Raw genomic sequence first — 14,356 nt, forward strand, 5'->3', positions numbered from 1 at the left:
CCCACTATCTACTCTCTGTCATGGTAATTATTCTGCTCCTTCAGAATTTGGGTATACTACTCATCGGAAGGATCATACATCGTAACGTGCGTAATGATCAAGAATAGTGTGGCCTCTTAATTTTCATAAAACAGCGATACAAACCTCTGGCAACAACAACACATTTTGGCCCAGAGAACGGGATATTTTTCTCTTTTTCGAACCATTCTCTGTAAACACTAGAGATGGTTGTGTGTGAAAATGCCAGTAGATCAGCAAAAGTGAAAGTGAAAAACTCAGTCCAGCCTGTCTGGCACCAACAACCATGCCACATTCAAAGTCATTTAAATTACTTTATCATCCATCCATCCATCCCTCCATCCATCCCTCCATCCATCCATCCATCCATCCATCCATCCATCCATCCATCCATCCATCCGTGTGTGTGTGTGTGTGTGTGTGTGTGTGTGTGTGTGTGTGTGTGTGTGTGTGTGTGTGTGTGTGTGTGTGTGTGTGTGTGTGTGTGTGTGTGTGTGCGCGCGCGTTGTAGTGTGAATCCTGTGCAGACGTGCCGTAGCGAGCAATGAATCATGGTGTTGCATAACCACAATCAGCTCTCACAGCAGCACACCTGTAGCACAGAGCTTATTACGCAGAAACCTACGTACTCTGTGTGTGTGCGTGTATTTGTTTGTGTGTGTGTGTCCCCAATAATTACGGCCTCTCTTATGCAGAACCTTTCCAGAAAAACCCACGAAGGCTAGATCATTTTAGGTCATTAAACATGTACGACACATTAGAACATTGAGCCCTGTAGAGTCTATGACCGAATGCTAGAAAACCGGCACAACCCGTAGAAAACACTACCACTGTTGATCGCTGAGATGGCCCCTAAGAGCTCAAGTCCTGCCCCACATCTAGGGAACGTCCTGCCCCATTGGTCTCTGTATGACGGAGGGTTGAGGCCAGTGGAGGAGATGGTAAACAGGATATGAGGCAGGATTTGAGCTGTTTATTGAATTCATTTTGAAGGAAAAACAGAGAGCCACAGAGTTTCATGCCTTCAACATGAATACAACATTTAAGGGTTTATTTAGGGGGGAAATACAAACACACACACACCTAAGGTTGTTTTTATTTCTATGTTTCTGTGCATGCAATGCCCCTCGCCGAAGCATTCAAAATCAATGTTGAACTCCAAAGACAACGGAAGATTCTGCAGAGTGGATGCCTTTGTGGTCGCATTACGTGAGCTTTGTAAAATTTAGGAGGATTTAGCGAATAGTTTAGATTGGTCTGTACACTGATTTTCTCTCTGCGCTTTTTTGATACTTTGTCCCTCACCAGAATGTTCCTTGAGCCCTGTGTTTCTTCAACTAGACTAGTTGAAAAATATCTATTCACAAAAGCAATGAAAAAGCTAAAAAAAATGCTGATGCCACATATCTAGTACTTATATATTACTAGATAAACACATAATTAATTTATATATTTGACTAAACACAACAACAAGATGCCTTCCCATTGAATGTCAACTCTGTCATTCACCTATTACCACTGACAGACAAAACACCTGATGAAGTTGACATCTGAAACAGTTGACATAATAGCCATTTTATTCAAAAAACAAATGGAGTTTATGGAGCAGCCACTTTGTTTTTGGCTTGATGCTAGATGCTAACACTTCAGGACAGTAAAATAATCTAAAAATTTTAAACAATTTCTTCAGAAACTGGATGACAGTGTTGACATATTATGATTGTGACAGAGTAAAATGTTAACATTAAGATTTAAAATACTCTTAAACTCACCAGAGCCTGTCTGCCAGTTATGACTCAGCATAGGTGGAATGTGCTGTGCATGTGCTGACCTCCGTGTTGCCTGAATTTATTCCATTTTACTAAATGTCTGACAATGTTAACAAAAGGGAAGGACACAACTTTGGAACCTTGTGACATTTTGCTCTGATATATTATTATTGTTTCTTTCCGGAAAGCATACATTTTTTTATTATTTTAAATCCATATTATTGTGTATGTGTGTGTGTGTGTGTGTGTGTGTGTGTGTGTGTGTGTCTGTGTCTGTGTGTGTCTGTGTGTGTCTGTGTATGTGTATATAAGTGCCAGAGTCACGGAGTGGGTCGCTGTTTGCCTCGCTCAGAGTAGTGAGCGTCGCCATGGTAACGGCACTAGCAGCACAGTGTGAAGTGGAGACAGAGAGAGAGAGAGAGAGAGAAAGAGAGAGAGAGAGAGAGAGAAAGAGAGAGAGAGGGAGAGACTGGTTCCCATGAATACATGATTGGTCCAACTGGTTGATGATGTCACATGTTTTATTTAACATGTGTCTCGTTGTTTAAATGTAACCTTTTTCAATTACGGTTATTTAACATATTTAGTGCAGCATGTTAAATCCGTCTGTGTCTTTAAATGTAATCAGCACAGATGGATTATCAGTTCAGGGTCACAGGAGTTAATGATCAAATTGAAACCCAGGAAGAGCAGAGCGGAGACGAACAGAGAGAGAGAGAGAGAGAGAGAGAGAGAGAGAGAGAGAGAGAGAGAGGTGTGTGTCATACTGAGCATGCTCTTTGTGCTGACTTCCTGCTCTCTTCTTCCTGACAGAAAAGAGCGTTCAGAGAGCCCCGGCGTTCAACAAGAAGACGATCGGAGGAGCGGCTCTGAACACAGCTGAGGAGAATTAAATCCAACCTGAGGAATAATAACATTCAGACCGCCCTGTGGGTTTTCTTTTCCTTCTGTTTTTTACCCTCTGTTTCAAAGGGGTGTCGTTCATTGGATCAGACAATAATCTTTTTATTTGACAGTAAGAATCACAGTAATGTTTCACCTCGACGTCTGCCTGGGAAGATGAAACACTCGCTACTTTCTCTTCTTTTATGAGCCTTTTGACCGTAGAGTTTGAGAGAAACTCTGAGAGCCCAAGGGGAATTTTTTTTTTCTTTTACCACTTTGAACTTGCGCAATCTCTTTCATTTTCTGTTTTTACGTCACTGTTATCTCTCGCTGTCTTTTCCTGATAGCTCTTTGTTTCTCATAAAAGGAAGAGAAGGAGGTGACTGACTCAAGTTTCTCTAACAGGAGCTCGAATAGCATTTGCATTCCAGTTTGGCTTCCACGAGGGGACAAATCCCTCCTTGTGTGTGTGACTGAGTGTGTTTTTTGTTGGCTGAGTGTCCCTCTTCGATACATTAACGTGTCTCGTGGGACAATAACTGGCCCTGTGTGTCTCTCCTGGGAAAAATGGGATCAAAAAAGGACTCAGAGTCGCCTCACTCCTCGGTGAGCGGCGTCCCCAACCCTAAGTGCCGTGCGGCAGGCAAACGCCAGGGCCGCATCTCCTTCCACAGCCTCTTTCACAGCAAACGGGGCTCTCGGGGCACAAGGGGCCCCAAAGGAGGCGCGGCCACCCCTTTATCCCATCACCACCAACATCAGCAACAGGTCCTCCCTTCTGCCTTGAGCGCCGTGCCTGCCGCAGCCACTGCTACGCCCACCGCCGCAGCCACCGCAACGCCCCAGGACGCCGCCTCCAGCACCCCGTCGAAGCCACTCTCCTCCAGCCAGCCCTCCCTGGGTGGAGCCCCCTCCTCCGGGGAGGCCAACCTCCTGGAGTGCCCCCTGTGCCTGGTGCGCCAGCCCGCCGACCAGCTCCCCGAGCTGCTGGGGTGCAGCCACCGCTCCTGCCTCTGCTGCCTGCGCCAGTACCTCCGCATCGAAATCACGGAGAGTCGAGTCCAGCTCAGCTGCCCCGAATGTGCCGAGAGACTGGTCCCCCGGCAGGTGGCGGACATCCTGGACGACGCGGCGCTGCTGGAGAAGTACGAGGAGTTCCTGCTGCGGAGGTGCCTCGCCTCCGATCCCGACTGCCGATGGTGCCCAGCGCCCGACTGCGGGTAAGACGCTGTCCATGATATCCTCTTTATTCCAGGAGCTGGTCCACAATCTAGCAGTGACACTCAACTTATGACCCGCGGGACAAATACGACCTGCGATAAACTTACGATGAAAATAAATTGATTTAGATTTTCTTTTACATTTACGTTTACATTTAGTCATTTAGCAGACGATTTTATCAAAAGTGACTTACAGAAAAAGGGAAACTATCAAGGTATAGTGCAATAAGAGCCGTTAGTGCAGCAAAAAGTGCTAGTGACGTTTCTTTAGGAGTAGAATTTACGTTTACATTTAGTCATTTAGCAGATGCTTTTATCCAAAGCGACTAACTAGACTTTTGAAACTTAATATATATAAATATATATATAAATAATTTACAGAAGTGCGTAAAAAGCGTAAAAATAGATTGCAGCAAATAAATGCATTAAGATAGCTGATTTGTTGTCACATAGGCCCTGTGTCAGTCTTTGTTGCCAACTTAAAAATCAAGAATTTCAAAAACAGACAAGTTATGGAGCTTTTAATGTGTATTCATTTGATCTGATAAATATATTATTAATGGTAAAGTAAATTGTGTCTTCCTGCCTTCAGGCTCATTTGTGCTAATTTCAGACTATCATCTTTATGACATCTTTATGACATTGAAGTTCAGCAAAAAGCTGAAAGTTTTCATGTTTGTGTCTCTGATGGAGATATTGGCGATAACTGCGAGGTTAAAAAAATGAAATATCGATATCACGCTAATAATACATTTAAATTAATATCGCTTAAATAATCCAGCGCTTCTGAAACAATTTCCATTTTATCTCACTTTGTCTCTCTTTTTCATCAGTTCATCTGGTTTCATTTTCTTGATCCATGAAGTATTATTATTGTTCTTTTTTAACGTTTTCTTTAACTTGTATTTTGAGTGTAGTTTATTTTTGTAAAAGAGACAAAACGTCCAAGATTAATTTGTCTGATAGTAGGGTTTTTTTATCGCTGTAAAGTAGCCTTAAAACCAGGAAAAGGAAAGACTACTGCTACGTTATGATGTCTAAAATTGAAGGCAATATCCAGAAGCATATCTCAATATCAATATAATATTAGAATATTGCATAATAATATTGTGTAAAAAGTCTCAGTCAGCCACAACTTTAAAAGCCTGTATTGTTTTGCCAATTAGACATCCAAAACCCAAAGATAGATATTTCTATAATCATACTAAACGTATTATTGTAGAGGCTGGAACCAGCGAACGTTCCCAACATTAGTTCATTTTCTCTTCGTCAACGTATTGTTTCAGCTCTCGTTCTGTGAACTTTGTGAGCACACTGAGGACTTCCTGGCCAGTCTTCAAAGATAAAAATCTCAATTTCAGGGTTGGGGCTGACGGTTAACCTCAATGACGTAGATCATGAGTGTCACAGAGAAGCATTTAAGATGCTGCTCCCTGCCAGCTGCTGCTCTGTTTGTTTCTGTCTTTCCGTTTCTGTGATATTATCAAGTCACCTGATCAGAGATACGCCAGACAAATACAGAACAGCTTCAGAGCTGATCGTCTTATCTGTCGCTTGGTTAAACATGTGGCCCTGAAATGTTTATTGCCTGTCAGGGAAATCACTTTGTGTAATTAATAGAAACAAATAATTAATTGTCAGAAACATAAACTAGACTGTGAAAATGTAGCTTGTCATTATCTTTACCATGAATGTAATTTAGTGTCCTAAGGGGAGACACTACAGGTGAATAGGTCATTATTTTTTTTATTTAAAGACATCACCATAAAACTTCCCCAGTTTGTTATGACATTTTATGTTTAGATATGCAAATTAGGTGTGAATTCATCAAATATGTTCTCATTTGCATATACTTCCAGGACATACATGTGAACATTGGATAAAGCAAATTTCAAAGTGATTAGATTACATTTTTTTTACAGAAGGAAATTCGGATAATCTCCTTTTATCATTTCATAAATTGGAAAATACTGTCAAAAAACATCCATTTATAAAAATAAAGAAAAAGGGAGAGTGTGTGAGAAAGTGTGTCCAAACTTTTGACTGGTATTGTATATTAAGATCATCCACTATTGGCTTAAGTTAATAAATGATAGCATTGTGAATGAGTATGTACAGGTGCATCTCAATAAATTACAATATCATAGAAACATTTATTTATGTCAGTAATTAAATTCAAAAAGTGGAAATAACACATTATATAGATCCATTACACACAGAATGAAACATTTCATGTCTTTCTTCTAATAATAATGATTATGGCTTACATTTATGAAGACCTTAAAGTCAGTGTCTCAAAATAATTTGAATATTACAAAAAACAATTTAAAATAAATAAATAATAATATTACAAAAGATTTTTATTTCAAAAGGTATGTTTAATATGGAAATGTTGGACTCTGAAAAGTATGTCCATCTATATGCACTCAATACTTGGTTGGGGCTATTTGACTTGAACTACTGGAAATTGACTTTTCCATGATGTTCTAATTTATTGAGATGCACCTGTATATGATATCACCATGTTCATCAGTAGCTGACATGTCATTGTCTATCAACTTTTTCTATCTTCCTCTTTCTCCTTAATTTCCTCCCTGTGATGCATCAGATCAGCGGCTCTGTGGCAGTTAGGTTATTTCCTCATTCCTTCTGCTGTAATTGCCTGGATTTCACACAAACAGTGTTGCGTCAGCGTCCCGTTAAATGACCGTATTTCTGTGTTAGAGACAACAGGAACCAGCTCCGTCAGAGAAAGAGAAGGACTGAAGCTGAGGAAGTCGAATTTGAAACTGTAGCCGGGCTAGAGAGCGGTGTAGCCCTTGTGGTCGGAGGAGGGGAGAAGCTCTCGTTAAGGTTTCTGGAACAAATTGGAGGCGTTTGTTTCATCATAGAAAGCAAGAGTGATTCATTGTGTTTGTGTTTCTGTGTGTGTGGGAAGGAGGAACACAGATATTCGGTGGTGCTTTTCTGCTGTGGTTTTTGTACAGTAATACTGGTATTGTCACAGGGGGAAGGCCAGAGCGTCTGTGTGGTATCTGTGCACAAATCTGTCTCTATGTGTCGACGCATTTCTGTTTGTTTGGGCGTCTCCATGACTGAGTGTCAAACCCCCACATGAAGGGTGTTATATTTAAAGTAAGGATCAATCAACATGTCTGTAGGCTGTAAAACTTGAAGTTAACACGTCATTAAAACCATTTTTTTTACCCATTTGAGCAGGAATTTGCCCTGCATTTTAGATTATAAGATATCTGGTTCATCTTCTGGAAAGAAAAGTGGGACAGTATTTGTGTTTCCCCCCCCAAAAAATAATAAAAACAAATGTGAAAAAATATCACATGGGCCCCACCATCACTTCATACAGAAGAGGGCTAAGGCCAGGTAGGAGAGAAAAATTCATTATTAAGTTTGAGAAAAAAGTTGAAATGAGGAGAATAAAGTCGATTTAAATGACGATAAAAAAGTTGAAATACAATGTCGAGAAAATATGTATTTAATATATAATATAATACAATATATGTCAAAAAATTCTCATAAATTACATAAAAGCAGATTTTCCCCAAAACAATAGTTGTGGTAGCTACTAGCAAGAATATCTCATTTATGTGTATGGGGATTTTAGTTCTACTTCACCTTTAAATATTGTGGTTATTGCTCATTTTAGGACATTTTTTGAAAATCAGGTTGTAGCTTGCATTCTACCTAACTGTTCAGATAGAAAACAGAGTTATTGCCACAAATCTGTGAATATCTTTACAACTTTACCTAAAACAAAAAGTTTACTTTATACACATCATTTCGGCTTTATTCTCAACATCTTGACTTTATTCTTTCTTGAAATGCATAATGAAAAATCCTCCTCTCATAATTTTTTTCTCCTACCTGGACCAATCCTCTTCCGTAACTTCACTACTGCAAACTACACTAGCCCTTAAAAAATATTACTCTACAGACAAGGGTGCAACACATTTGATGCAAAACTGATATAAAATGTGCTGAAGGTGATCTTTAGTGGTTACATTTTGCACTGGTAAGTTCTCTTAACATTGATGTATAACTAACAATAAAATAAATTCACATTATCACCTCTAAAATGATGCAACAAAATAATTAAATAAGATTCTCAAACAGAGTATAGCTTACACACTAGTGCTTGAAAAGAATTGTATAATTTTTTTAATAATAATTAAAAAAAAAGTTTTTATAAAGAAAACAATACAAAGACTGTCTGAAAAAGACAAAGAAACAGAAAATTCTTCTTTTGTAGCACACTGTGAAGAAAGTATTCTCTTTTGGCAACACGTTAATACTATAATGTAACATTTTACTGATGTTCTAATATATTTTGGACCCTTGTCAGTCATGGGAATCATCCTAACTCCCCGCCTTAAGTATCGTATTAAGTTCTGACTAGCTGACATAAAAGTATTACAAATAAATACAAATCATAAAATGCTTTCATGATTTTTGTAAATTTCATAAATTATGCATAATGACTTGTTTAGGACACAAAGCACAAAGTTTAGGACTTATTTGTGCGCAGCTTAGTACAGTCTCACTTTAATGTTTATTTTGGCAATTTGCTTATTTGATTTAAATATTTCTTGTGTAGAAGTCAACATATCGGCCTTGTGATTGCAGTAAAGAAGCCAGCGACTTAAATGTTAGACATCAACAAACGTCTGTTTTATGAGTAATATTATAATTATCAGTCTGCATTTTTCACTCCGTTTGGTGTTTTTACTGTCTGTGTTGTCAGACTGCTGCTACTGATCCATTTCTGTCTCAACATGTTTTTATCAGAGCTACTGTGAGTTCAGCTGAAACCTGAGAATAAATCCATTAGAGATACTATTTTTACTCCCAGCGGGGATGAAAATGAACATCTAGCAGCATTTCTTTCATCAATATTGTAAATAATGTTTTAGGTAGTGCCTGTTTATGAGCCTCCTGCCTCCGTTCAGCACAGGATGGTCTCTGTTTCTTTTCTCTGTGACGTTACATGTCATGGCTTGTTTTAAATATACTCTCTGAGACCAGGGTAGAGGGAGACTTTCTGGCCGTAATAAATAGGAAAAAGCTCAATTTTAGAGCGGGTTACTGAGATCTAAGTAGGGATAAGAGGTGTGAATCATCAGAGGCCCCACCATACGATTTTATCCTGATACTTGAGTCACAATACGATATTATTGCGATTTGAAGCATTTTGCGATATGGTGAGGATTGCGATACAATATATTACGATTTAACTGTTTAACTGCATTTTGTGTCCACAAAATTAAATTCAATCAACAATGGTGATGTAAAATAAGAGAAAATGCTCAGTCTGTTTATCTCACTTCAGTCTTTTTATTTCTCCACAATGAGAGTCAAACCCACAGACTGACCAACAAAGTATTCAGTCAAACTGAACTGTACTGATATCAAACATGTATGGACGACAACAACTGCAGCATTTTATCAAACTTTCCTCAACTTGAAGCTTCACTGCTCTGAATTTTTTTGAATGAAACATAAAAAAGACTCATTTTGCAGCGTTATTTTGACAACTTCCCGACACAATATGATGCACATGGTGTCTATAGATTCCTTAGATCTCCTAGTTTCATATGCTGTATGGATTTTTTCCACCACCTCTAGTAGGGATAGATGTAAGACAACACCTGGTCGAAATAAAAAAAAGAATAATAATAACAAGGGAGTGTTCGCATCACTAGTATCACTGCAGGAGAGGTTGACTGCTGACCTACATATTTACCAGGATGATCCTGTCTGACGCCAGCAGTGACTCACCACTGCTTTAAATCAGACAAGTTGACTCAGTGCAAATTTGCAAATTATTATTCACCACAAACAAACACACACACACACACACACACACACACACACACACACACACCTGCAGCTTCAGATCAGTCACTGGAGAGGTTGCTTCCACAGAAACAGTTTAAGAGGTGTGAATATCTTCAAAATAACTGTGAAAAGAGTGTTTATTGCTCAGAATGGACCGTGTGTGTGTGTGTGTGTGTGTGTGTGTGTGTTGGCCCACTTGTGGGAAAGTTATGTAAATGTGGCCTGTTTTTATATCTTATCTTGTTGGAAAGATATCTGCTTGACAATGTATATGAGAGAAACTGACAACAGAAAGAAAAAACACTCTTTTGATCCAACAGGGAGCTTTTCAAAACAAACTGAACTGAACTCTACCTGCAAACAGACAAAGATATTTACCTCAGGAGTTTAAGATATGGATGCAAAGTGAATATTCAAGATTTATTTTATGATGTCAGCTTTTTATTGCCCTTTCTGCCCACATAAATCCAAAACATCAAAATTAAAGTAATCTAATCTATTTTTTTCACAGCAATTTCTAAAAACAAAAAGTTCTGTGAAAGTTACACATTAAAGTGGATAATTATCCACTTTTTTTTTTACACCTACGATTGGACACCTACAACAGGAGTGATGGTTGCTGACAATAAATAAACGATATTTCATAAGAAAATCAGCCGTTTCCAGCTTTAATAGTCATTTACCACATTAACAATGTTTACACTGTATGTCTGTTATTTTCATTTTAAAAACAAATTGTGCTTTTCTTTCAAAATTAAGAACATTTCTAACTGACCCTAAACTTTTGAGCAGTAGGTTACATTTGTAGGCCGACCCGGCAGTAGCATCTTCATGTGGTCTATTGAGAATTCGTCTGTGGAATTTTTGCATTGCATTTTGGATCATGGCAGAAAATAAGCTCTGTGGAAAACACATGATTCTAATGCTTACATGTTTTGTTCAGCAGGATGATCTTCACAAATGAACACCACTTTTATGGTGTTAATGCAGCCGACGAAAGTAAAAAGCTTACGTTATGCTTAGAAAGAAACCTGACAACTCGATTATCTGTAACATTAACGAGCGATTAATCACTGCATGCATACATGAGCAAAAAAATATATATACAGTACTATGCAATAGCCTGTTTTGATAACGGACACTTTTATTTTGAAAGGACGAAAAGAGACTTGATCCTGTCGATCGTTAAACTAACTCATGTAAACTGTAAAGATAATGTCAAGGAGTTCAAGGAGTTTTATGTTTTAGTCCCCAAAGAGGCATGAAGTTAGTTTTCACAGTAATTTTCATATTTAAATGTGTTTTGTGTTTAAATACGTTTTGGATCAAATTAAACTCAGTAATTCATGCTAGCAAGATTTGATACAGTAAGCTAGTTTTGCTCAAATTAATACTCTTGTATTTCTGTGTGTTTTATAATTGTTATTGCAACTTTCAGTTTGCAAACTGTAGCTTTATCCAACTTAATTCTCAGCTCTTTGGCTTATTCATGTTCGGCTGCAGAACTGAACGCTTGGCCGTGTTTCTGATACCAGTCATAGATAACATAAAAAAAAAAAAATACACAGATCGATTAAAAATTCGACCAAATTCTTAACGACCATTAATCGATCATCAATTAATTATTCCCGTCCCTAATGCTATAGAGAACTACACCGCTGACTTGAACGTTATTTTATGTCGTGCAACAAACAACAAACATCTCTTCAGACATCTAATCAAAACCCCATTTTAAATCCTCACTGAGTTTGGGAGGTTCTGCATGTGAGATGAGTAAATAGGATCGTGGCTAAAGATAAATAAATAATCCTGGTGGAGTCGGTTGCTGGTGAATCTTCCTGACTTCTCGTCTCCACCATCACAACACGTCTGACCCAATGAGGTCCCGGCCTGCCTGATTGTCAGGCCCGAGCATCCAGTGAGAACAAAGAGCGCCGTCTCCTCTGGCTGTCAGTTGCTATGGCGACTATCGATGCGGCATAGAGGGAGCGTTGCCAGGGGTAACAGGAGTTGGGACTTAATTAAACAGATCGATACGCACACACACTGGACTCTGTGCACGTGTGTGTGTGTGTGTGTCATTGTTCTGCCGACGGACACGTCATGTGTTTTTTGTTGTTTCTGTGTGAGTCAGACTGATGTAGCCTCTTTTAAACACAACCTGCTGTTAGTGAGTGTGTGTGCGTGTTGTAACATCGCATTCACAAGCTCAGCAGGATTCCCAGGTGGCTGTTGGTGGACTGTCTGTGCAGCATGTCAGCACTCCTCCGCCTCTTTCTCCCCCGAAACCTGCCGTGTTTTATTCCACATTTACATCTCACTTCGTCGTCTCACAAGCCCCTCTTACTTTAGGTTTTACGTTATGTTTGTCTCCTTTCCCCCCTCCTCTGCCATCCTGGAAATGTCGGCCTGAATTGCTCTCGGCGACGCATCAAAAAACGCCAATCATGAGACAGCTGTGACGTGGGCTGCTCTCCCAGGGAAGAGCTGTCGTGGCAGCCGGCGCTTTGTACCACAACAAGTCCAGAATCGGACAGATGAAGAGCACATACAGCCATGGAAAAAAATATTAGACCACCTTTGTTTCCTTCATTTTTTTGTTCATTTTAATGCCTGGTACAACTAAATGTACATTTGTTTGGAAGAATATAATGATAACAATAAAAATAGCTCCTTTAAGAATTTTATTTAAGAGCTGATATCTATTTCCATGTTTTACATTATCAAGAAAACCATAGAAAATGTCTAGATATCAGCTCTTAAATTAAACTCTTATTAACTATTTTTTGTTGTTATCATTATATTTGTCCAAACAAATGTACCTTTAGTACAAGATGTAAGATGAAGAAAACAAGGATGGTCTAATAATGTGTTCCATGACTGTATATGCTCCATCTTTCTCTTTTCTACAGTTGTTTTTTAGCACATAGGCTGCAGGGGTCTGTTACTGTCTGCCCACTGAGCTGCTGCAGACTGAATTATCTCAGCAACTGTTGGATGGACTGTAATGAAATGGTATGATGAAGGGTGAAATAATACAATTCTACAATTCTACAATGTCATTTAGCAGACGCTTTTTTCCAAAGCGACGTACATTTCAGAGTTAATACAACACAAGCAAAGATGAAGTCAAGAAACATAGGAAGGAAAAGCGCCGTGGGTTCGGTTGAGTCCATTAGGTTGCAGTGTTGTAGTACTCGAGATTGGTCTTGGGACCACTTTTAGAAGGTTTCGGTCTCTTCTCGGAATCTGCATTTTTACTCGGCCTCGGACAAAGCGGACTCTGGATTTTATTTCAAGACCACAACTGTGCATTTTTGGGATTTACTTGTTAACCCTTTATATGGCACTCCTGGAAATTGAAAATGTCAACCCTGAAGTGTTATTGGAGGATATTACAAGACTTTTTGCAAAATGTTTCATTTTTATATTGCAAATTGAGGTCAATTGAGTCATTATTATTCTATTTATTATAGTCTCTTTCCCACAGCAACCCTAAATAGACAATAACACATCATTTGCATCCACCACCACTTTATCTTTTACCTTAAAACTATTTATTATCTTTTTAGGCTACTTATTACATATGCGTAATGTCTGGCAAGATGTCAGCCAACTCTTTTTTGTGCACAACTACAAGAAAAAGAAAACACAGTAATTTGTAAATTCTGCAAAGCAACGCTAACGGAGACAGCTGGGACTGGTCTTGGTCCTGACTCGGTCTCGATACACCGTGGTCTTGGGATTGACTTGGTCTCGGTTTAGGTGGTCTTGACTCCAACACTGTTAGGACGTAAGTGTTTTTAGGTCATGCAAGGGGTCGTTGTCATCTGTGTAGATCAAGAGTGAAGGTGTTCAATAAAGAGTTGGGTCTTCAGTCTCTTCTTAAAGATTGATAAGGACTCAGCAGATCAGATGGAGTTTGGATGTTGGTTCCACCACCGGGGCTCTCCAGAGGAGAAGAGTCTGGTTTGAGAAGTAGAGTCCTTCAGCGGCGGAGGAGCCAGATGTCTTTCACGAAATATAATATAACTTGTGCTGCTTCTGCACAGATTGTCTCAAAATCAAGGTCTTGTTTTCTCTCCAGCTCTGTTTTTATAACCGTCTAGATTTTAAGGACACAATACATCCTGTAAGACCTCACTGTGTAAATGCAGCAGTCAGTTACAATCTAAATGTTGTGTTATAGGGATCGTTTGGATTTCTTTGAAGTGGAGTTGTACGAGGTTCTTGTCCTTCGTCAGTGTATCATGTTCAGTAGAAGGCAGTTGGCAGAAGCAGGCAGGAGCTGAAGCTGTTATTTATGCCACCAGACTCCTTTGACAAAAACAGAAATTTTATGTCACACAACACAGGAGTTTCTGGTCTACTGCTGCTTTTTCTCTATGTTATTGTGTGACTTGAGTGTTTTTAAGGGTCAGTTTGTATTAAACAAAGTCACACAGTAACACAAACAGAGTAACCGATCGAGGCAGCGGTACGACAGCAGCTCCCTTGTTTTGCGAGTTAAAATGACTGTTTTTTCAATGGAGTCTGTTGGCTTTGAAGAGACGATAGAACAGCTTCAATCCCCTCCCCTTTATTTGTTTATTTGCTTTTATTGTTATTTTC

At 39.1% G+C, this 14,356-nt stretch overlaps 1 protein-coding gene across 1 annotated transcript in view; it reads left to right on the forward strand.

The window, feature by feature from the left end:
* The window catches only part of rnf19b (ring finger protein 19B), a 42,654-nt gene that overhangs the window by 9,929 nt on the left and 18,369 nt on the right, over nucleotides 1–14,356 (forward strand). The window contains exon 2 of the mRNA XM_059349428.1: nucleotides 2,601–3,892. Coding sequence (XP_059205411.1) covers nucleotides 3,240–3,892 — 653 coding nt within the window. The 5' untranslated portion in view covers nucleotides 2,601–3,239. The remainder of the gene's footprint in view (nucleotides 1–2,600; nucleotides 3,893–14,356) is intronic.

The sequence above is a fragment of the Centropristis striata genome, chromosome 14 (assembly GCF_030273125.1).
Source record: "Centropristis striata isolate RG_2023a ecotype Rhode Island chromosome 14, C.striata_1.0, whole genome shotgun sequence".
Lineage (NCBI taxonomy): Eukaryota > Metazoa > Chordata > Actinopteri > Perciformes > Serranidae > Centropristis > Centropristis striata.